This window comes from Aulonocara stuartgranti (assembly GCF_965226115.1).
Source record: "Aulonocara stuartgranti genome assembly, chromosome: 13".
NCBI classification, from domain to species: Eukaryota; Metazoa; Chordata; class Actinopteri; order Cichliformes; family Cichlidae; genus Aulonocara; species Aulonocara stuartgranti.
The window spans coordinates 14,690,198-14,714,443 of NC_138949.1; the positions used below are offsets into that span (position 1 = coordinate 14,690,198).

Consider the following 24,246-nt stretch of genomic DNA (forward strand, 5'->3'; position numbering starts at 1 on the left):
TTCCTTCAGCAGACCCGGGCTCTCTTGAGTCGCTATTCTGAGAACTAGCTCAGTTCATCTGTAGTGAAAGAAATTTCTTGGAAAGTATGTTTTTGTGGTTACATATTAAATCCCTCGGGTGTACACATTCATCCATCCCATTGCTTTGTCAGGTCAGTAGGAATAATGAGACTAGCTACAGTAACTAGACTTAGGTAGAGCAGTTCCGCTCCGATATAATATATGCAAACATGCCCCATGAGTCTTCCTGCTCCCAATGTTGTCAATGAGCTCTGTGGGTCAGAACAGGATGAATATGTATGACAGAAGAAAAGGAGAAAAAATAACGTTCCAAGCTGGATTTCTTTTCCTTTTAACGCACAAGTTAGGTTCACACGGAGTTCACCGGCAGAAATATGCCCCCAGCACAGCCCTATTTCCTCTGTTGATCCAAACACGGCCCGAAGAATGGAAGGTAGAACAGAACAAGCAAAGGAGGCGCAGGTTCACAGCAAACTTATACTCAAACATATCATGGACAGAAGAATCCTTTTAGTCTTATCTCTGGCTGCAGATATGTTGGAGGTATAGGGCTGCATGAGAATCTATTAACACTTTCAGTTGATAACAAAAGACAGGGGTCTTATCAAGCAGCTAGAAGTGAAACAAAATGCATTAACATTTATGGTGCTCTCTCCTCTGCTTTTGTGTCATCTCTAGAGTGCCCACTCTGTTCCTCTCTCCTTAATGCACTTCGGCACTTTGCTCATTCACCTCTTGCTGTGTGAACTGCTGCAGAAGAAAATAATGACCAAACAAAAATCCCTTATGCATGTTTTGCATAAGGAAGTAGCCCAATTTTCAAAAGGTGGAGGAGACATTACCCTTGTTCGCTCGAAACCTTAACATTAATGAGCACAAAACCAAAAGTCCATTTAAGCATCTTTAAGAGAGATTAATAACACGGAACTTTAAATCACATCATGGGGCTCCGATAAAGTTTTAATGGGTGGGCATACGAGCATTTATGGGTTGCAAATGCCTTATTTGGGGTAATGTTGATGTATGAATGCGTTCCAGTACAATTGCAATAAATAACAAGCGCTGTTATTTGTTTTCAGCTCATGATGTATTTGTTTACGTCTTTAGCTTGTTGTTGATGTTTTATTTATTAGAACACAATGTGCATTGCTCCCTCTAGCGGTACAAATCTCAAATTTTAATGAGCTTTCACCGAACTGTCAGACGCTATGTGTCAAAGTTTCTGCCCTGCAAAGCTGCAACAGCTGCCGCCGCCCTCAGTGAAAGACAACCTATTCAAAGCCGAGCTACGGAAATACTGAGATTCATTCTAACCGCGTTTTGACATATCAGTCACTAGTTACAGTACCCAGCACGGTTTACAAACCCGGAGAGTTTACAAAACAAGTACACCAAGTTTCTGGCAAACGACGTGCTTCGTGAGGACACAAATATAGAACAGAAACAGGAAACAATAATGAGCCTGAGTCTGAACGCTGTGTGAAAGCAAGGGATAAAAATGGCGCTCCTGTTAATGATAACACCCACCTTTAAATGTCTAATACCAAGATTTTCTTGGCCGCGTTCAAATAGGTTAACAGATGGAATGAATTATCTGTCTAATACTGTGAAATGTGTACAGGGCTTTTTTATTTTTGTGTGACTCACACAAGGAAATGAAATGGTGAAAAATAAAACATCATCATAGTATTGGGGGGCTTAAAAAAAAGCATGCCAACAAGTAATGATGGCTTTGTTCTTTTCTGACTTTCAAATAAGAACTAGAGGGATTTTAAGCTTTGAGAACAAGTAAAGGTGGAATCCTACCGTCATTACACAGCGGTCCTCCAAATGTCGTCATGCTGCAGTCACAACTGAAGCCCTCCCACTGCTGAAGACACACACCTTGGTTGGCACATGAGTCCTCCTGGCAGGTAGTGCTGGGACCTGAATATGGAGACAAACAGATATCTGGTGAGGACAATTTTTTTAATACTAATAAATACCTATGGACTCTAGAGTGAAATTAAATATTAAAGCACACACAAAAAAACATAGAATACTAGCTGTGTACAAACCCTGCGATAAAAGGCAGCGAACTCAACTGTATTCAGCAAACACACACAACCAAAAATGATAAAAATGTAAATAATTTTAACGCTTGAGTTAGACTTCCATTAGTAATTTAATTATTTTCTTCCATATAGTCACATTTAATGCATAACAGCAATTTAATCCACTCAATTCCATTTTTTCTCCGAATCATCACCTGTCAATGAGCTCAGTGTGCTATACCTAACCGGGCAAGGATGCTCATTTCTTAAGGTGCAGAGGTCCGTGTACTTTTAAACTGCACTGTATTGGTGCTTCCTGTGAAAGTGTTTAATCTTCATGCTTGTGGATTATTTCCATTTTACCACCAGTGTATTCATCCTCCAGAAGCATACAGCTGTGTGGCCTCTACAGACACTTTTTTCACAGCAGCCACTTTGACATGAAAGAGTAGGCAAGCACAGGTGTTGGTAATCACATTAATTAAGCAATAATTACCTAAAAACAACAGAACCGTTCTCCATGACATCAGCAGCACCTGTGTTTACCAGCTATGGAAAAAAAGGTCCATTGCGAGGCTATTATGTTTGTGTTAGTACAATTCATGTTAAAATGTGAGTGTGAAGCCAAGTGTTAATGTGTAAATGTTGTATTTTATGAGACATAGTAATTTCTAACAATCTGTATTTAGACTACGTTAGTCTAGCAAGTTTACACATTAACAGTATTATCAATGTCAGGATCTATACTTATGATTCATGACATACAATCGGAACAAAATGAGCACTTTTTAATAGTTTAGTTATAATCAATGCACTGAGGAGGGCTATTTTTTGTTGCTGTTTTTTATTTATTTACTCATGAGAGATTGAAAAAACAGGAAAATTGCAGAATGGCAATCGCATTCTTACACATTTTTTTAATGTATTGGAGCCACAGTAGCTCCTTTTCCGATTCAAGAGTAGCTATGGTAACTGGTTAATAGTTTCAGCATTTGCTGTACCCTGCTCAAGGCTGAATAATGCAGGGGGGAAGCAGAGGGCATTCAGCAACATGAAAAAAGAAATGAATTCCTGATTGCTTTTGTCAAATATTTCTCTGAATGCAAAAAAGTTCCTCTCGCTACATTCTACATAATATATTATAGTGCCTATTAAATCTTTTATAACATCCCTAATAAATCACATCTGCAATTCATCCTCATTTCTGACTCACTTATGATTGAAGTAAACAGATGTGTTATGGCATACTTAGAATAATTTCAAACAATTAACATACAGAGTTATTCATCTTAAGAGTTCCAATTCATCTGACTTCTGCTGATGTAGCAGAGCATGAATCCCAGCTGAGAAAACGGTGACGCTCATTTCTAACACTAATAAATGAATATGTATTAACATGTTTTAAAAATAAAATCTGATGAAATATTTGTGAGGGACCTTTTTATGGTAGATGCAGCAGATTTAGTGAGCTTGACCTTTTGGGAAGGTCTGATCGTGTTTGGAGTCCAATGATTTGTCTTTGTGAGTTTGCCTCTTTGGAGGCCCTCAACAGACAACCTGGCTTCTAAATTTGGGAGTGCAGAACTTTGCACCGTTCCCTCATTTTATACACATAATGGTGCATTTATCTAGAATTTCTACTACACTACATTCACAGAATTGAGCAAGAGTCTCAAGCCACTTTTCATTTCTAGATTTTGCTGGGAAAAAGTGATTTATTGAAACATATGCAAACATACCTGGAAATAAAGCATATAAGGCAAAAACACAAGTTGCACCATTCTAACAAACTTTAAAGTCGATATTTGGTACGACCACCTTTATTCTTCAGCAAAGCCTAAACTCTTTTGGCGAGCTTTCATTTTATTTCTTTAAGCAGTCTTCATGAATAGTTCTCCAGGATTCTTGAAAGAAATTGAAAGCTCTTCTTTAGATGCTGGCTGCCTTTTATTTTGTTCTCTGTCGAGATGATCCCACACTGCTTCAGTAATTCACTGGCAGTGTGTTTGGGATCATTGTCGTGCCAAAAAATGAAAATGTTGCCAGTCAGGCACTTTCCAAATGGCATTGAACGGTGGTTCAAAATCTCATGGCACTTTTCTGAGTTTCATTAGAATTTCATTAGTTTTGACTAGCTGGCTAGGTGACGCCCATGTCAGGAGGGGCCAGTGCCTCCCTATATAATAGGCTGACATAGCGTCAGATGTCATTCAAAAACCTCTCCTCGCTTCTCACAGAAGCCTGTAGACAACTGTGCTATTGGGTGCTAAAGCTAAACAACTCGGTCGCCGGGCGCTTTGTTCCCAGCTTTTCAGTTGTCCACTAGCATACAAGCAGTAGCAATACTGTTCTGTGGCTAGTGCGGGTGCCAAGTAGCAATACTTTCAACGAAGTTGCAAAACTTTGTCCTTGCAGCAAGAAGATTTCTGCCTGGGATACACACCCCGTGTGTGTGGCATGCCTGGGTTTATCTCACGCTCAGGCTGCCTTGACACCCGCACAAGACTGTATCCACTGCGCGGCTTTCCCACGCAAACTACTCCGCCGCAGGCTAGCTCGCCAGGCTAACCTGTCGGGTGGCGACCCTTTGCTGTGTGAGGCTGCTGCAGCGCAAGGAGAAACTGAGATGCCCGATGATTTGGCCGCAACGGCAGGGCCGAGCTGGGCAGAGGCAGACCCTCAGCCCATCGCGACCGCTTTCCCGTCGCTGGAGGCACACGGAGATCGTGTGTTTTTCCGCGATGCTGGAGTCACCAAGGGAGGAGATGCTAACGAGGACGGAGATGAGTCGGCTGACTAGGAGCTCCTGCTGTCTGACGACGGCGAGGAGGAAGATTCCACCTCCTTGGCTAGCATCAGCTGGGCTGCAAAGCCCTTGGCTACCGGCGAGGTTGAAAAACCGACACCGCCGTCTCCCCTGGATCTTGACATGCAGGACATGTGCAAGCGCGCAGCCGCTAGGCTCAACATCCCATGGCCCGCCATACAAACAGAGGTTGTAAAGTCTCGTTTTGACGGTAAGAAATTGCCAAAGGCGAAAAAGACGGGGAAGCATGTGTTGCCTGTTTTCCCTGAGCTACTCGATGAGATAGCGGTGACGTGGAAAGCAAAACCTTACAGCGAGAAACACCCCATCGTGGGGAGCTCCCTGCTGGATTGTGAGGGGATGGAGTCTATCGGCCTCCGCCAGATGCCACAAGTGGAGCCGTTGGTGGCGAGCCATCTTCACCCGAAGATGTCTCTGTCCTCATCGGCTCCATCTCTCCCCTCCAAAACAGACCGCTTCCAGTCTAGCCCTACGGATAAGTGCTACAAGGCAGCAGCTCTGTCAGTAAGAGCCCACAACGCCTCTTCTATGCTAATGGCTTACCAAGCTGAGCTAGAAGAGGACATGACAGCTAACCCAGATACCACAGTGTGGGAAAAAATCTGCGTTATTACTGACCACGTCCTCCGCCTCCACAAGTTAGCCATACAGGCTACTGGGAGAGCCATGGGCCTCATGGTTCTTCAGGAGCGAGCACGCTGGCTCGGGCTCACCAACCTGACGACTAAGGAAAAAGAAGAACTCCTCGACACCCCTGTCGTCCCTCACGGTCTCACGAACCCAGTTTCCCCCCTTTATGGGCCACCCTGCCGCCTCCCAGCTCCGTTCCAGAGCAAGTTCAACGGGACATGTCCCACACAGAGTGCTTAACTCGGGCCGGCGTTCCTGTCACCGGACCCACCAGAGGGAAAGAGAGCCACAGTTCACAGTGTTGTTTCACAAGCACTTCTCTCATGCATTCTGTATTAAAAAAGCCCCGACACGCGCATCCAGGCAGTTTGCCGAGGGCGCTGTCGAGTGTTGCAAAACACATGAAAAAATCAAACATGCTGAAAAACAGAGCACCGTCTGCCATAACGCAGCCCGTGGAGACTCGCGTTTCCACGGCTGTGATGATCCAGATGAGCCCGTCACCTCGCTCGCCTGTGACAGAGGTGACGGGACACCGAAATGGCGCATGTTTCGCGCTGCGACAACAAGGGGGCGCCAAAACGCCATATTCAGTGGATTGGCCAGTGAGCGCTCTGTCTCGCCACATGAAGAGCTGGGCCACCTGCACTCAGTCAGCATGGGTGCTGAGGACATTGAAAAAGGGCTACAGGCTGCAATTCAGTGTCGCTCCACCACATTTCAAAGAAATCGTTTACTCTCGTGCTCTGGGCGAGTCTGCCAGTTTTCTCCTGGAGGAAATTTCCACCTTGAGAGACAAAGGAGCTATAAGAGTTGTCCCTCCCGAGGAAATGCACAGCGGATTTTATTCAAGGTATTTCCTTGTGCCAAAGAAAGGGGGTAGGAGGATGAGAGCCATTCTGGATCTCCGTGCCATTTGAGGACATACAAGTTCAGGATGTTGACGCACGCCTCGCTGCTACGGTTTGTACGAGCGGGCGACTGGTTCACATCAATCGACCTGAGGGATGCTTATTTCCACATCCCCATATATCCCCCACACCAAAAGTATCTGAGATTTGGTTTCCAGGGGATGGCATACGAGTTTGTAGTCCTGCCTTTTGGTCTCTCACTGAGCCCAAGGGTGTTTGTGACGTGCACCGAGGCAGCAGTGGTCCCGCTCAGGAAAAAGGGCATTCGGGTGGCCACATACATCGACGATTGGCTCGTGGCAGCCCCAACCCGCCAGGGAGCGACTTGTCACACAAATGCTCTCATACACCATCTGGAGAGTTTGGGTTTCCAGATAAACGTGGAAAAGAGCACATTGATGCCAACTCAATGCATTACTTTCATAGGGCTCAGCCTAGACTCCCTTCGAGTGAGGGCTTTTCTGTCCCCGGAGAGAACAGCGGCCATACAGTCATCCCTTGCACTGTTTTGCAGAGGCAACACAGTGACCCTCAAACAGTGCCAGAGGCTGCTCGGTCTGATGGCTTCTTCTCTAGTGGCGATAACACTGGGACGCCTGCACATGAGAGGCTTTCAGCGCTGGGTGGGCTTGCGGGGACTGGACCCTCACTGAGACGGCCACCGTCGCGTGAGAGTCTCTGCAGACTGTTCACTCGCTCTCCACGAGTGGAAGAGGCCAGGTTTCTTGTCTCAGGGCGTTGCCATGGGGGCAGTTTCAGCCAGGAAGGTGATTTCCACAGATGCCTCTCTTTCGGGCTGGGGCACCACCCATGAGGAAACAGTGAATGGGGAATGGGGCCCTCACATGCGCTCCACCCACATAAACTGTCTGGAACCGCTGGCGGTTCACCTGTCGCTAAAACACTTTCTCCCTTGGCTGAGAGGTCATGTTTTAGTGAGGTCGGACAATTCCACCGTTGTGGCCTACATCAACAGACAGGGGGGTCTGGGGTCCAAGTTACACACACTGGCACACAGACTGATAGTCTGGAGCAGTGTCCACCTGCTGTCACTGAGAGCAACTCACGTGCCGGGGATCTTGAACTTTGGAGCAGATCTTCTCTCCAGGGGCAACCTGCTGTATGGGGACTGGAAGCTTCACCCGGAGGTGGTGAAGCAGATCTAGCTGCGATTCGGTCAGGCGACCGTAGACGTTTATGCATCCAGGGAGAATGCTCAGTGTCCCCTGTTTTACTCGCTGCACCATCAGAGAGCTCCACTCGGGGTGGATGCTCTAGCTCACGAGTGGCCGAGAACCCTCCTCTATGCTTTTCCCCCAGTGGCCCTCATTTCTCCAACTCTGGCCAGAGTGAGGGAGAGAAGTCACTATATGATCCTGATAGCCCCGCACTGGCCAGGGAAACACTGGCTGGTGGAGATTTTTCAGCAGCTGTGCGGCCCACCTTGGCCGTTACCACTACGCAGAGACCTCCTGTCTCAGGCACAGGGGGAAATATTCCACCCCCACCCAGAGAGGCTAGCTCTATGGGCTTGGCCCGTGAGTGGTTTAACCTGAACACGGTGGGGCTCCCTCATAGTGTTATCGACACTATTCAGTGTTCTAGAGCATCGTCTACTCGGACGCTATATGAGCACAAGTGGCGTGTGTTTGAAAGCTGGTGCTTAGAATCACAGGCCATCCCTTTTCAGTGCTCTGTGGCTGTGATTCTGTCATTTCTTCAGGCCCTGATTGATAAGGGTAAAGCCTTCTCCACCATCAAGGTGTATTTGGCAGCAATTTCGGCCTGCCATATTGGTTTTGAGGGAAAGACTGTTGGCCAGCATCCCTTAATATGCCTTTTCATGAAGGGTGCATGGCGTAAATTGCCTACGTCTAGGCCGTTGGCTCCATCGTGGGACCTTCCCACAGTATTGGCTGCGCTCTCCTGTTGCCCATTTGAACCCCTGGAACAGGTTGAGTTAAAATTTCTGTCCTTGAAGACGGCTCTTTTAATTGCTTTAGCTTCTGCTAAATGTGTGGGAGAGATCCACGCTCTCTCAGTGCATCAGTCATGCATTCAGTTCTCCTCGGATAATACGAGGGTCAGTATGCGGCTCAACCCTGCCTTTGTCCCGAAGGTTGTCGGCACATGTTCCCCTATAGAACTGCCGGCCTTTTGCCCACCGCCTTTCTCCTCAGAGGAGCAACAGCATACCTTGTGTCCAGTCCGTGCTCTGCGCATTTACATGGACCGAACCCAGAGTGTCAGACAAAGTGACCAGCTGTTCGTGTCCTGGGCTAAACCACATATGGGAAAGCCTGTGTCTAAACAGCGCCTCTCCCATTGGATAGTAGGAGCAATTGCCCTGGCCTATACTAGCAGGGGCCTTCAGCCCCCTGTTGGCTTACGTGCGCATTCCACTAGAGGTCTGGCAACCTCATGGGCTCTCTTTAGGGAAGCTTCTATTCAGGAGGTGTGTGCAGCGGAATGCTGGACCTCACCTCATACATTTGCTAGGTTTTACAGGTTAGATGTGACAGCACCTAACCTAGCACATTCAGTCCTCAGTGCAGGTTCTTCCCGGGTGGGGGCCTCTCCCCTGTGAAGTGCTGTTGGGGACAGTTGTCTTCTTAACAGGCATGTCTGGCAATCCGGGAGTCAGTATTTCTCCCATAGTGAGACACGAAACGAATGCTATGAAAGAGAACTTAAGGTTATGTATATAACCCCGGTTCTCTGAGTAGCATGAGTGAGTGTCTCACCAGACCGCCCTCCTTGCTATGGAAGCGAGGAAGAGGTGGGCTTGTTTTGAATGACATCTGACGCTATGTCAGCCTATTATATAGGGAGGCACTGGCCCCTCCTGACATGGGCGTCACCTAGCCAGCCTGTAAGGGCTGGCGTAATGGTATTTGAGCTTCTGATGAGGTCACGCAGGAGGCGTTCCCATAGTGAGACACTCACTCATGCTACTCAGAGAACCGGGGTTATATACATAACCTTAAGATCTTTCACATCTTTGCTGGAGTTTCTTAGCTATGTCAAATGGAAAGTCCATTCTCCCTGCAGCACGGACTACACTGCCCATGAGGCTACATTCTTTAGGGCTATGCCTGTAGCATTCTGCCTATTAGCTTAGCACAACAACAAAAAGGCGCTCTCTCACCCAGGAAACACGCAGAGCGAGAGCGTCCCCCTGTAACCATGGCAGCCGCAACGCTGCCGCCTGGAACTACAGAACATAGCTGTCAAACAAAACCGAAACAGTCCTGACCTGCGACAATATGAAATTATGAAACAGGAAAGTACCCCCGTGTAATCCATTTATTTCAACAAAGTAACTGTATTCTAAATACCACCTTTTTAAACGGTAACGGTAACGGAATACAGTTACTCATATTTTGTATTTTAAATACGTAACGGCGGTACATGTATTCCATTACTCCCCAACACTGGTAGTCAGTTACGTGTAGACCAAACTACACAACTGTATCATGCTTGAATGATTCATATGTCAGTGCAAAGTTGCTTATTAAACAAACACATTGTCCTAAAAATGGGCAGCCAATATCTAAAGAAAAATGTTGGAAGACATTCAGAAAGCTGAGAGAAGTATTGCTTCAGATCACTGAAAAAGTTATAAGAAATACTGTCTCCATGGAAGAAAAAAATAAAGGAATGAGGGATGGCAGAAGAATTTTGCACAGTTCGGTGCTTCTCTTGAAAGGTGTTCCCTGGAGTAGTAAAAACCTACTTTATTCCCATAACAATGCCCAAATTGTGTCCCCAAAACCCTAAAACAGTTTCAGATAATATTAATAGCGCTTCATATACTTCAGAGTGTATTTGACTTTAGTTACTGGCCAGTGGTTCTGTTTGTTTCATGCCATATTTCACTGTTTATGTAAGTGTTAAATCTTGAAAGAGTCAGTCCTGTTGCTTGGAACACCTCCTACTTACAAAATAGAAATAGAGTGCCAGAGACAGTGAGAATACAACAATAGGAAACACTGGGCTTAATAAGATTAATAATAGGTAAGACATTACAATGACCAACTTTAAGATCAAAAGCTGAATATTTTAAGAGGAAATCCATGCAGGATACATTTTTGTTCTTCAAACCATTAAAAGGCATGCTCAGAAATTCCCTTATATGTATATCAGGGAACATCAAAAACCCCACAGTGGAAATAAAAGTTCCAATAAACAACATCCAATATGTGAGTGCAAATCCACACATAAGCCCCATAGACTCTGATACAAGATTATAATGAGACTTGTATTCCTATGGGACTTAAGGCCATTCCACATAGTTGGTGGTTGAATGGCAACACTAGGCAGTTATCTTGTATTGAGACATGTGGAGGTAGTGATAGTTAGAGGGTAGATATGTTGTAGATGCACACGGGGAGAGACATCAGACTCTTTATCAGACAGACAAAGCTATCTACCTTGCAAGTCAGCTTTCATCAATGCAACTTTTGTCAGCAAAATAATAGGAAAGGAAAAGGCAAAGTATACCAGCTGTTAGTAAAAGCAGCAAGATGTCAGAGATGGAGTAGCAAAACACAGAGTGCTGAAGAAGGAGAGACAAAGGGAAGGATCTTTGTCTTCAGAAGGAGCCAGAGGTGGAAAAATTATACTGTATAATGAAGGCTAGGTTAAGCTAAACTGTTAAAGCAACCAACCAAAAATGGCTTCAGCAGCATAAAGTAATACCAAGAAATTGCTGCTATTAAAGGAAGCGGGCGTTCTTTTTCAGGAAAATTTAGATAACTTGTTAAAAAACAAACAAAAAAACCCAAACACCCAGAATGTTTCATTATTCATTACTGACTTTTAATATAAGTAGCTATATGTTATACGGCGACTCCACCATCACAATCTAATAAATGTGTTAACATTTCCATTGGGAGTCTCAATTGACTCTGTGTAGGAGGAAAAAAAAGAAAACAACAAGTTTGACAGACCTGCACGGGGAGATGAATTTGATTACATTTGTAATGTCAAAACACAAAAAGATCAGAAGCCGCACACTCGATAGAAAAAGAGTGGATGAATTGTGAAATTAAACTAAGTGACTGACGCTGGAAAATAAATCTAATATTGTCTCTGGATATGGTGCACATATTAGACTGGGCAAATGATATTTATGCATGCAACAAAGGATTCATACATAATTCAAAAGGATTGCTTCTGGCAAACTCTCAGATCCAGCAAGCATACATAGAGCAAAACAGAATGGGGGTAAAATGGGAAATAACACTCGCAGTACAAAAATGGCAGAGAGAATAAGCAGATTATGACCAAGTGAAACAGAAATGATTGCCCGTGGAGGAGCGTCGGAGTTTGATGCATACTAACAGAATACTAACACATTTAATGGATGTTAAATTATGTGCCACAGGTTGCCAGTGTGGGTGCCTCGGTGGGTGTGCTTCTCAACGAGTGTGTCTTCGTCTTGGACAAGTAGGAGAATGGGAATACTGAGCAGCTTTGCGTGGCGCTGCAATGACCCCTTAAGATGGTTTTGTGAAAATAAGGGGGAAAAGATTGAATAAAGAGGGAAAAACAACTGAATTTATACCTGAGCTTGGACTGACTGAGCTTGACAGTGATTTATCATCATCGACCCACTGCGTTCACTTATTGGGTTGACAGACTACTGACCTTCACATCCTCTCTCTATTTGTCCCACACAGTCCAGGGCATCTGACATCAAGTCTGGGAGCCGCCCGTTCAGATCCATTGATGCCAGACAACCTTGAAAACCCTCCTTGGCATGCACCAGTTTGGGCAGCTCCTTGTACATCTCCTTAGCCACCCCTCCAATATACAGGTTACCTGTAAGGACATGAGAAATATGACAATACTGACCCCTAGTGGACATAAAAAAACATTATCAAATATTTTGGATGGCTTTTTAAACTGCGTTTAAAGTGAACATGCCAGGCATTAGTAACAGTTGCGTGAATTATTTTATTCAAGTGAAAAAGTACATGAGGTTAATTATGTCTAGCTTTGGAAACCTTTTCTAATTGTCTTGATTTAAATGTTTTTTTGTGGGTGGCTTTTTTTTGTGGTCATGTCCAAGCCAGACATTTGTCATCTTTCATGTTTGTGCTGTTTCATTAACAATTTCAGATAAGGAAAATTACAACACTCTTCAAGGTAGTACACCAATTACCCCAATGTCCTTACAAGCTGTTTTATGTTATTAAATGATAATTCTTTAAAATAACTTTAATTCAAGGTTGGTCTGCTGAGCACAAATGGCCTTGTTTTTATGAACATATGCACATTGTTAATGGCAGCTGTAGAACAGATTAATGTGGAATTCTTGCTCAAGGGTACCTAAGTGGTGCTAATGAGTAAAGGCCAAGCATTGTTCCTACACACCCCTGCTGGGTCCACCCTGCTGGTGCAAACCTTCATTCACAAACCCAGGTCACTGCTGCTTCAATTTAATGTAAGAAATACACTGTAGTGCACTCTCAGGAAATAAGATACCCTTATCCTATTAGGTGTACAACAGGTTCACACCAGAAAAGGGATGCTCTAAGGTGCTGTTGGTGTACCCTTGAAAGGCATCCCTTATATTGTCTCATTTTCTACCTTAGTATAAGGAGGAAAAGAGCCAATAACAGACATAAAAAAGAAGTTAACTAAGGTTAATGACTTAATTATTATTTAATTATAAATTTGGGAATGGACTACCATTTGCATAGTACATTTCTAGTCACAGAGGTTATTCAGTGCTTCATCTATTTCATATCTGCACCTGCATCCAACAGAAACCAGCTCAGAACCATCCTCGCAAAAATAGAAAATTGTAGCTGAGAGATGACACTGCTGTCCTTTGGACTAATATATTTTGAATAAAACTTATCATGTTATTAAAATGAAGAATAAAATATTAAAACATTACATTTTTGCCCATATCCCCATTGCATTTGACCTGATATTACATTGCAAATATTACCCTTTTTCATATATATACCTTTTTGGCTCTCAAAAGGCACACAGTTACCCTAAGGTCCAATAATTAGCTTTAGAGGTGGAATTCATGGACTGTACCTGCAGGGATAGGAATGTATTTCGTTCTAGCCCTGTTGCAGAGAGTGTATGTGTGCATACCCTTCAGGTCCAGGTTTTTGGCTCCTGTTGTTGTCTGCGTGGTAATCTTGGTGTCAATCTTGACAGTGTGGAGGTTGTTGGTGTCCCTGGAGATTATAACATTGTGCCAGTGGTTGTCGTTCAGGGGTTTGTTAGAGTTGCCTTTGATCAGGTGGGCTCCATTCCCCAGGTCAGACACATAGTGTAGGTAACTGGAGGAAGATATTTAACTATCAGCTAATATCAGATGTGTTCTTTGTCATCTTGTGCTTTACATAGACTGTTTATCAGAGTAGACTGTAACAATAACAACATTGATACAAATAATTATGCTCATGTATATAAATATATTTTATACTGAAATGTCGCTGTTGGTGGCTGTGCGTTTGAAAACATAAATATACAAGAGTTTGAAAAAGTGGAAGTTAATAATTGGCAGGTAGAATAAACAACAAAGGGCAATGAACAGCGCTGAACAAATCATCCTTAAATTATTTGCTTTACAGTCAATTTGAGATTCGCACGCTCGTTTTTAATTAAAAAATATGGCGTCAATGTTTAGCACGCGGGAAAGCCTAACTTGCGGCATTACTTAAAAGAAGGTTATTCTATAGCTGCAATAAGTGTGTAGTCGATTCTCTTTTATGTTGGGTATTTGCTCTGCCTTCATGAAGATTAAAAAGAACAGCAATAGCCGACAGCTCTTTCAGTAAATATTCTGGCGTAGAGGTGATAAGAGAAGAATTTGAAGTAAAGGCATAAAAAAAAAAAGCTGTCAAGAATTCTTTTCTGTTTGGAAACTGTCCTGTGTAGGAAGGGGTGCATTATTAAAATCATAATCCATTTTTATGGAGATTACTGCCTAAATAAACATCACCTACACTGGTATAAAACTGGATAGGCACAGTTTAATGGTTTTTGCTGTCAGTATTTGCTGGACTTTGCACCTGTTGGCAGGTAGGTCTGCCGTATGTGTAAAAAGGAGACTTTTATAACAACTGTTGCACTGACAGCAACAACAGCAAAGCAAAAATGTCAGGCATATTTTTTTAATGTGTCTGAGTGAAGGTTTGGTGTAAACCGTCACAAAAAAACACCAGTGACATCAAACAGTCAAGTCTACTGGGTACAAAACAAGATATATTACAGGCAAAGCACTTTTCTTTGACAGAATGAATGCTGCAAAGTCTCCACTTACCCTTTAACCAGCTCCACCACAATGAAGTCATTTCCATCGCCACTGTTATACAGGATGAGGCCGTCCGAGGAGGTGGTTTTGAACTGAAAAAAAAGGTGCATGGAGTAGTAGGCCTGCAGAGTAGTGAGAGTCACATAGCTGGAGCGTGACTTGAAGGTGACAGGGTCAGCAATGATGTTCTTGAAGCCAATCATTGCATTGAGCTCACAGTAATCAATGTCACCATTTTTACAGAGGTCTATGTAGGCCATGCCATTGAAGGAGAGGCTCTGGAGGTGGCCAATGAAGTTGGAGGGCACCATGGACATGAAGCGCTTCTCTGTCACAATGCCCGTCTCAATGTTATGGAACTCCAGCTGGGTGTGGTCACCTGCCATTTGACCTTTGATCGGCAGAAGTGGGAAGGGGAGAGAGGGTGTTACTGGGGATATCTGACAGTTAAATGGGCGCTGCTTTGCAATTAAAGGATCCACTTTAAATCCTCTCTGAAAAGAAATTAAAGAATGGCTTCACAATTATTGTCTTTAAGGGAAAAAAAAACTTCCACCAGATGCCCTTTTCATGCAACCCCCAGGAGATTAGAGTCTTCTCCTGGGACCGAACCAGGGATCTTTCACTTGTTAGGTGGTGCGTAAATCATTTGTTTCAATTCAATCTTATTTCATTTATGCAGCACCAAAGAACAACAAGGTGAAAAAAAGAGAAATAGAGACAATTTTATTTTCCTTTTCAAACAGCAACATTTTATCTTAAATTTTTTTTTTTTTTTTAAAGGTTTTATTCTATATAGAAAAATGATCAAACCCTTTTTCCTGATCAGCAAAGCATGTTATGGATTATTTAAGTTTACATATTCAAAAAACTACTACATTACATCAAATAAAAAGAGGATGAGAGGTACCTTCCACAGGTGGAAGATCATCTACGGTCAGTTTCAAATTCTTGCCCCTCCTGAACACACGTACTGTGTGCCACTCATTATCGTTCAGATTCTGACCCGCAAAAATTGTCTCTGGACCTTTGCCTGCAGGACAGTCCAAACAGCGGTTAACACACACACTTAATACAGACACACATACACACATCCATAACAGAGAGGTTGATAAAAGTAGAATAAGAAAGAGGGAGATCAAAAGGAAGAAAATGTGAATGGATGAAGTAGTTGGACAGAGGAAGAAAACATTAAGGTAAACATAGTTAATGGTCCATAAAAACACATTTTGACTTGCATTTGCAGCACTGATCGCACCATTAGATAAAGCATCAAAATTCTGAATTCTCCCTGAACACTATTTTCTTTGAACCAATAGGAGGGAGGCCATAATCAGATGCTGTAATATATTCAAACAAGTGTTTTCTGTGAATGCATAATGTGTGAGCTTTGAGTTAAATGGAGACACAAATATAAGCTTGCTATACGACTGATGTCTTCTTTCTTTTGAGATTTTCTTAAATTCCTATCATGCCACTTGGTGGCAGCAAATAACTACCAAAAGGCTATGACTGGACAGGCACTTAACAACCCAGTATCACTCTCCATCTTGTTTACCTACAAGAGTGCAGGCCAATATTTGATTTCCCTCATGTCCACCACATAAAATGAAATAGTGATGCAAAAAGAAACACCTGCATAATGGAAGCATTGTGGTTGGCGGTGAGCAGAGAAAAAAAAGGAACAAATAAAAAACAAAACAACAGAACAGACCATTTTAGCCCTCGTGCTAATCGTACAAAAACAGGAAATACAGAATGTGCTTTTTATCAGCACCCTTTGAAATAATTGATGCTCTGGAAAATGGAGAAGGTTACTGAAACTGCACAGATGCCATTTAAAAAAAGCTAATGAATCCACTTTATTAAATCAATAAATGCTGTTTCCTATAGTGCTGCAAATCTGCCTTGCAAGGATTTACACATTCAAAACTTGTATTTAACTGAATTTTGAAACTGAGAAATTGTATCACATTCGTCCTTAAATACACAGGACTGTGAAAAAGTTTTGAGCCACCCATCATGTTAATATATTTTGCTTCCAAGGAGCCAGACTTTCCTGTAATTGTTTAATGCAGTCTTGAGCAATGGTTCTCCAGAACCAGCCCCCCTCCCCCCCACCCCTAAACAACAAAAAAACAAACATGTTTCAAAAACACAAAATATGTTCCCATTCGTTTAACTGAATTTACCAAAAATGTCACAAATAAAACATTTTTGCAACAACAAGGTGATTCTTGAAAAGCTTTTTGCTGATAACTCTCAGCATGGTGCACAGTTCATCTTGAGAACACTGGACAAGTAAGGGATAAAAGGAAAAGTGTCAGACCTGAAATATTATCTATAGCAGATCTGAAAAGAATGTCCTTAAGAAAAAAAATCCAGCAAAGACCTGACACAGGATCAGAGAGATGCATCTGGCCCTTCAACAGATGGATCTACTGTTTGCCAAAGGTTCGAAATGCACTCAGTGGAAGGGTGGCTGTCAAGAAGCCAGTCTTAAGGAAGGGAAACAGGGAGAGAAGGCTGAGGTGTGCCAAATTACTAATGAAAATGTCTTATGGAGTGATGAACCAACATTTGACACTTTTGGTTCAAATCAATATCTTTATGTGTCTACAACACAGTCATTTGTAAAACACGGTGGAGGCTTGGTCATGGCTGCATTTTAGCCAGTGGTGTTTAAATAAGTACATTTTGATCCACTATGCAAAACCATCTTGAAAAGAACCTGATTGGCAATGACCTTTCAGCATGACAATAATCTTAAATACACTGCCAATGCAGTAGAGCATATCTGGATAGGAAAACACACAGTGGAACACTATCAGTAATGGATTGGCGTCCCCAGAGCCCGGATTCAACATTGAATCACAGAACAGAACAAAAACGCAGCTAACATCCAAAGAAGAGCTTTGAATGTCCTTCAAGAAGCCTGGAGAACATGTCTTGAAGTCTACTCAAAGAAATTACGAGAAAGCTTGCCTAAGAGAGTTCAGGCTGCGTTGAAAAATAAAGGTGATCATAGCAAATACTGACTTTCAAGCTTGATAGAATTGTACAAACTCCAAATTATATTTCTATGTATGTTTGCTCATGTTTCAAAGTGGTCGTTCACTTCAAAAAAAATATAAAGAAATGAGGGGCGACTAAAGATTTTAGCACAAAGCTGTGTATAATTTTAAAGTGTTTGATGCTAGCATCACATTTTAGAAATACTGGAGCAGGCACAAACTACACCTAAAAAGGTTATTTCTATAACAACTAATGCAAATATGGACACACGACACCTTCAATCAGCCAAAGCTCATTTATGGTGGAGTGAGGTGAAGCTGTGTGATGAGTCCAATATTTTCCAAAATTATTTTTGAAAATCAGAAATGCCACATCTGCTGACTTCTGAGAAGAGCCACCCAGCTTATTAACAGAGGGTGATGATGCAAGCAAATGATACAGGGGTAAAATACACATTTATGAATGCAACATCCAGACTTTCCATCTATTAGAAACATCATGTGCATGAAATTCTGTTTAAAATGTATATTTTACACATCTTCCTGTCTTTAGAAACACGTTGCTTACTAATAATATCACTTAAACATTTTAAATATTCTGATTATTTTGTCATCCAGTCCTGAAATCAGCATATTATATGATAGCATGTCATATGTGTTATTGCTTGCAGTCATTAATGGGTTTGTAGAGAACCCCTGTGCCAGAAACTCAAGGGGAGATTAAGAATGAGAGCTAAAATCAGAGAAACTGCACCAAATCTCTGTGATCTTATCAGAAGAATAATAAGTCTCTCCAGGATACATTTCTCCATTAGGAAATTCCAACATTGGTCCAACTAGGGCAGCATATTATTTTTTCATACAGCCTTTCTTAGATCATCTTGAATTGCTATACAGCTCTGATGTTCCCCTGCCAGGCACACATAACCAAAAAAATAGCCCAATGAGGTTGTGCCACAGTGACGGTATTAAAACCCCTAGGCTCTGGACAGCTTGCCTATACTGCTCGGTGCATTTCAGATGGGTTCCAGGTTCATTCGCCTGAACCATTTATGGCTATTTATTTCCTGCTTTTCTGCAATCTTCAAAGCTCCATTGCAATGTGTATGCAAATCTGAGGGTTCCAAAGTACTGGGACACACTCAATCTGAGACACAGTTCTGCTCTGTAAGCACCAAACACCGGGGCAGGCTTGAGACCAGACGACCGGCGAGGGATTAAGAAGGAGAGATATGAAATAATGGGATGGAGTTGGACTTGAAAGCGTGCTTGATCTTTGCCTTCTATCATTCTGTTCTTGCTGCTCTCCAAGAAGAAAAGAAAGGCAAGAGGAAAAGAGGTCAGTCATATCAAAAAGCACAATCCTACATAGCATTTACTACTGCTGGACCTGTTTTGTTTTCTGCCTTTAGTACAATCTGTGGTCCAAACCAACAGCTGCTGGCCAGACATTAAGGGGCTTTTAGTCCAGTCAGCGCTCTCTAGTGCCCTCACAGGCGGTGATCTATCTAAAGTGATGGATCTACAGTGATCTCTCCTTGCCTCACTGACTTTAGACCCAAGGGAACAGTGAAGAAGTGTGGCACAGGGCAGCATGAGAAGATGTGATTATCCAGTCAGTCAGCTCTGGCAGGCTGGATGACAGCTCGGACACTGGTGCTGCATGCCCCGACACTGTGACTCACATAGGTGGGGGAAAGAGGAAGTCACTGACCAAGCAGCAGGCCACTACACCGGATTACCATCAACAGAGATATCAAAACCAGATCAACACGACAGGGAAAGCTTTAGCAGGATACCTCGCTACAGAACCTGCTATCTAACCACTTTGCTGCATTAACAACAATGCTACAGTGAAAATGCTTTTGTACAAGCAGAGGTGAAACATTATTAAAATGATAAATGATTTGTTTTCGAATTCATGTTAAACTGCTAAATACTGAAAGGCTCAAATTGCCACGACGTTACTGAGACTAGCACTGTTTAGCAATAAATGACATGGTTAATCATGTCATATTAAGTACTTCCTCCCATGACAGAAAAGTCCCTATTACACTGTTAATTTCAAAGGATGTTAGTTATTTCCCTTAATTTAAGAAGCTATAGAATCCTGCAAGAACTTTATTAAAATTAGCTCCTTAATTTAAAGAATATTGCAACGAATAAATTAATAAGAATGTGAAGCTTGTTGCTTTTCTTAGAAAACACTACACTACGCACTCCAGTAATTTTATATAGCCCTCTTTTTATTTTCAGATTAATTCATTTACACTATTATTGTTCCCAAAGTCCTCCTGAACAGCTCTGCCTTTACTTGTTGCCAGATTTATACCCTCCTTTTACCTTTCTGAGCATAAAATATAAGTGAATATCATTAAACTCTAGTTGAAATTCCTATTCTTTATGGTAAGATGAGAGCTGAGCTATAATGAAGTAGTTTGATTACTTTTCTGAATGTAGATGCCAGAAATTGGTGCGAGTCATTTGGCTGAGAATGCAGGATGCATGCATGCATGCTCCCCTTACATCACTCTCCAACATATGATGATTTCTAACAAGAAAACAGGTGTCGCATCTGTGTTTAACAATCTCCTCATTTAAATTAAATTAGCCACAACAAAGACTAACGTTGTGACTAACAAGAGGAAAAAGTACCTTGCAATGCTGCTAAAGAAGATCAGAAGTGAATGATCACATTACGCTAAGGTGCCCTCATCACCATATCCTGGTCTAAACTGTGACTTTTCTGCAGTCCAAGCTAATAAATAATAGAAGAGCGGACTCACAGACCAAAAAAGCCAATCTGTCACAAGATATTTCTAGTTCATATTTTCAGCTTGTTGTCACTCAGTGCCTGTTAATACTGTTTAAGTCGAAGTGGCAGTGTTTTCTTCAGACAGCTCTGGGCAGCCCCAGGGAGCCTAGGTCCCTAATTGACAGTGATGTGTTCTTTGAGTCGGTGTTGAAATTCTTCATCCACTAAGCTGACCGGAGCCGCAGCGCCTGACAAGACACATTAATTAACATAGAAAAAAAGGGGACAAAAATAACAAGCGAAAAAAATTTTTTTGAATTAAATGCTAACTCTTCATAAGTGGAAACGCACTGGCTTAGCAAAGTTCTTTCCAAGAACTTCAATTAAACATTTTCCTGTGACACAATCAGGTCTGGCTCTATTAAAGGAAGGCTTGCTGTCCCCCGTCTTGTTCTTTTTCTTTTACTCAAACATTTTGCCTTTAGCATAACGTTACATTAACAAAATCAAACTACTTTTCTTCTAAGCTTAAGCACATTTACAGCTTATATGCCAATATAAGCATTGCTTTAATCTGCACATATGGCACTATTATTTTAAAAAGAATAGGAACATAAAAAAAAACCAAATGAATTCAGATTAACATTGTACATGCTTTAGTTTACATTATTTATTTAGCTAACAACTACATTAACCATTTTACCTGCCATATGGCTCTTTACTTTCTAGCACTAAGCAGTTCCACAGTTTAAAGGATTATCCTTCCCTGCTCAATTTTACATGATGGATAGATCTCAAAAGATTTGTGCATTTACAATGTTAAAATAAATACACTGATAAATATTAATAAAGTGTTAAGAATATTTCAGACTGAGAGGAAAAAGAGAAATAAATCAAAAACGCAAATATTAGCATAACAGCTGATGATTATGTCTTCGCACTAAACCAAGAATGACCTTTTAAAGCAGTGGATTGGGGGAATTAGAGCTTAGAGCTATTTATTTGCATACACAAACAAGGGATGCATTGAAGAAGCACAAACAATGCTATTTAGCATTTAGAAAGGTGTTAAGAAGGGCTGGCTCACAGAAACATGTCTAGAGGTCACATCATGTGATTCTGTGCAAAGGCGTTTTGTTGTGTAAATCTCCACTTCTTCATCAGTCAATGACCTTCAGCTACTGTAACACACACGCACACACACACAAACACAAACACACACAAAGAGACCTAACACTCTTGGTTTCAGAGAACAGTTTGTCCTTCTATACAGTATGTGGCAGTCTCCAGCCCACTGTTATGGAGCTTAAACTTGGGTATTTCTGTTGTTATGTGCCGATACCAAGAGCGTCTGCCACTTCAGAATCATTAAACAGGGAAAAAAAAGGTGTATTACGATCCAGAGAAGTAATTATTAATTCATCACTGTTCCTGAATAATAAATGTCAAGGATATTTACCTCCCAAAATATTGCAATGTAACCTCTTTGTTCAAGCGCACACATACACAAACACACACACACATCCAAAGCGAATCCCACAAACAAGATCTGCTCTCTCTCCCTCCCTCTCCATCCCCTTCTTTCTGCTCTGTGAGGCAGGTTAATGAGAATAATAAAATCACACTCTGTATTTCCTCTGTGCTTTGAATGGCCTCATCAATTTGCAACCGCCGTGAAACGCAGAAGAAGAAAGAAAAAAAGGAAAGCAAGAAGAAGACTGAGAAATCGTGCAAAATACCTGCCTCGTGTTTTATGTCAGTGAGTGAAAAGGTTCATTAATTAGAAACAACCCAGTGTGTAGAATCACAGCTGACTATTATATTTGGGTTTGTAATTAATTCAAGCCTCCCTCCATCTCTCCAGGAATTTCTTATTTTCCAACAGCTGGAATTTGGTATGATGACACACAATGTCAATGCAAGGGGCGAGTCAGATTTCAGTATGTTTTTTAACATCATAGCTACATTTTTTTTTTAACAGTTGCAAAATATAAAGCAAGCATGTTTATAAACAACACTTCTAGGGACTGAAAGGACAGTTAAGAGTTAAGAGAAGAAGAAGAGAAAAGGTGAACAGTAACTTACTGGAGGTACAGTTAATCCTGATACAATCTAGATGGGGAAGAATAGATGAGAGATAAATTCATCTTTCAACGTTACAGCTGCAGACATCATTAAAGCATACAGTCCACCCCTCTGGGGACACACACACGGACACTGTCCTTCATCTGATGCTCTCAAACATGATCTAATGCGCAGCAAACTTGTGAAAGTGCTGCAGTGTGGCCTCTCAGAGGAACACATTTTTCACCTAACCATTAGAATTGATGTTTAATTACATGGCAGTGCTATGTTTATCTATGAAATATGTTTTACATACACCAAGATAAATTCTTTCTCTTTTTTAATATTATTTTCTTATGAGAGCCTCAGATTTTGGTCAGGGTCATGCAGGGCCAATTGGAAGGTATACCAACTCTCTCCCCATGTGTCTCCCGTGCAAGACAACTTTAAAGCACTGTCCCTTTTTGCTACTTTGTTACATGACTTATCAATGTTACATCGTTAACTAATATCAATAAGCTAAAATTCAAAATTAAATGGTATTCTTATTTTTCCAACAGCAGGGAAAAAACAGTCATTAATTATATGTACTCGAGTGCTTCCTAAGCTCAGTTTGAGATACTTTACTTTTGTATCCCGTTTCCCTACTTCAAAATATTCCACTTTTTAGTAAGCAAGTAAAATTAGCTCCACCTTAGCCAATATTATGATGCTGAATGATGTTGCACTAATGATAATAACACAATAAAATAACATCTATTCCACTAAGAGCCATTTAACATGTTTTTTTTTATTTCATGCACATTTTAGTGATAATAAAAATCTAGTCAGGTTATATAAAACCTCCTTGTATCATATAAAGCAGATTCATTTCTACCCTATTACTCTATTCTAGTGTTGTATATGCGATTCATACATTCATATTTCATGTGGTAGCATACTTAAAACATCCATTCTGCATAAGTGCATTTTTCGATGCGGATATTAAATGAAGTCTTCTTCACCGTATTGATTTTAGTATTTTAAATTGGGATGTGGATCATTTTTATTAAGTAAAATATCTAAATGCTCTTCTTTAGTCTACACTACACAGCTGTTTTCTTTGACGGTAACAAGAAATAATTATCTTGATTCTACTGTGACAACTTAACTTGGCGTTCCTGTACTAAATACCCAGCTAATCTTACTCTACTCCCACTACTGTTCCTGAATTCTGCTTCGCCTCTTTTCTTTCTTAAGGCTAAGTTTGTGTCGAGCTCTAAGAAAGGTGACCCAGATCGAACTCCCTCCCCTGCTTCCCATTTGGCCCTGCTTGTCATGTGTTGTCAACCGCAGCAGAAAAGTGGTCGCAAACAGCCAGAGACCAACACGAGCCTACCCTTACAGGGAATGCTCTGCTTTTTGAAGGAGGGACAAGGAAGGCAGGCATAGAGGACTGAACCTGACAGACAAACTAAAAAAAAAAAACCTGAAATGTGTCAAAGATAATCCAAAAGAAAACAAAACTCCGTAGCCTGTTGTTTTCATCAGAGGGCATCTTTTTGTAGTCGCAGTAATATGACTTGTCAGCGCTGTCAGTGTGTGGCGCTGTTGTCTTCCATGGTGGGACACATGCTTCCTTGTGGTTGACAGTAGACACAGGCTGTCTACTTTGCATGCACCGCTAAACGGCTCCGCTTAGGGAGCCCATTTCTGTTTAGCCAG

General features: G+C 41.8%; 1 protein-coding gene across 15 annotated transcripts in view; it reads right to left on the reverse strand.

Moving 5' to 3' along the window:
- Positions 1-24,246, reverse strand: part of LOC309720212 (neurexin-1a-like) — a 256,636-nt gene that overhangs the window by 119,587 nt on the left and 112,803 nt on the right. For 13 of the 15 annotated variants that reach the window (XM_082556897.1, XM_082556887.1, XM_082556904.1 and 10 more), the window contains 6 exons: positions 22,564-22,590; positions 15,620-15,742; positions 14,719-15,100; positions 13,542-13,732; positions 12,075-12,248; positions 1,828-1,947 (listed from right to left, as the gene is read on the reverse strand). In XM_082556897.1, coding sequence (XP_082413023.1) covers positions 1,828-1,947; positions 12,075-12,248; positions 13,542-13,732; positions 14,719-15,100; positions 15,620-15,742; positions 22,564-22,590 — 1,017 coding nt within the window. The remainder of the gene's footprint in view (positions 1-1,827; positions 1,948-12,074; positions 12,249-13,541; positions 13,733-14,718; positions 15,101-15,619; positions 15,743-22,563; positions 22,591-24,246) is intronic. The other 2 variants (XM_082556890.1, XM_082556902.1) reach the window with 1 other exon arrangement.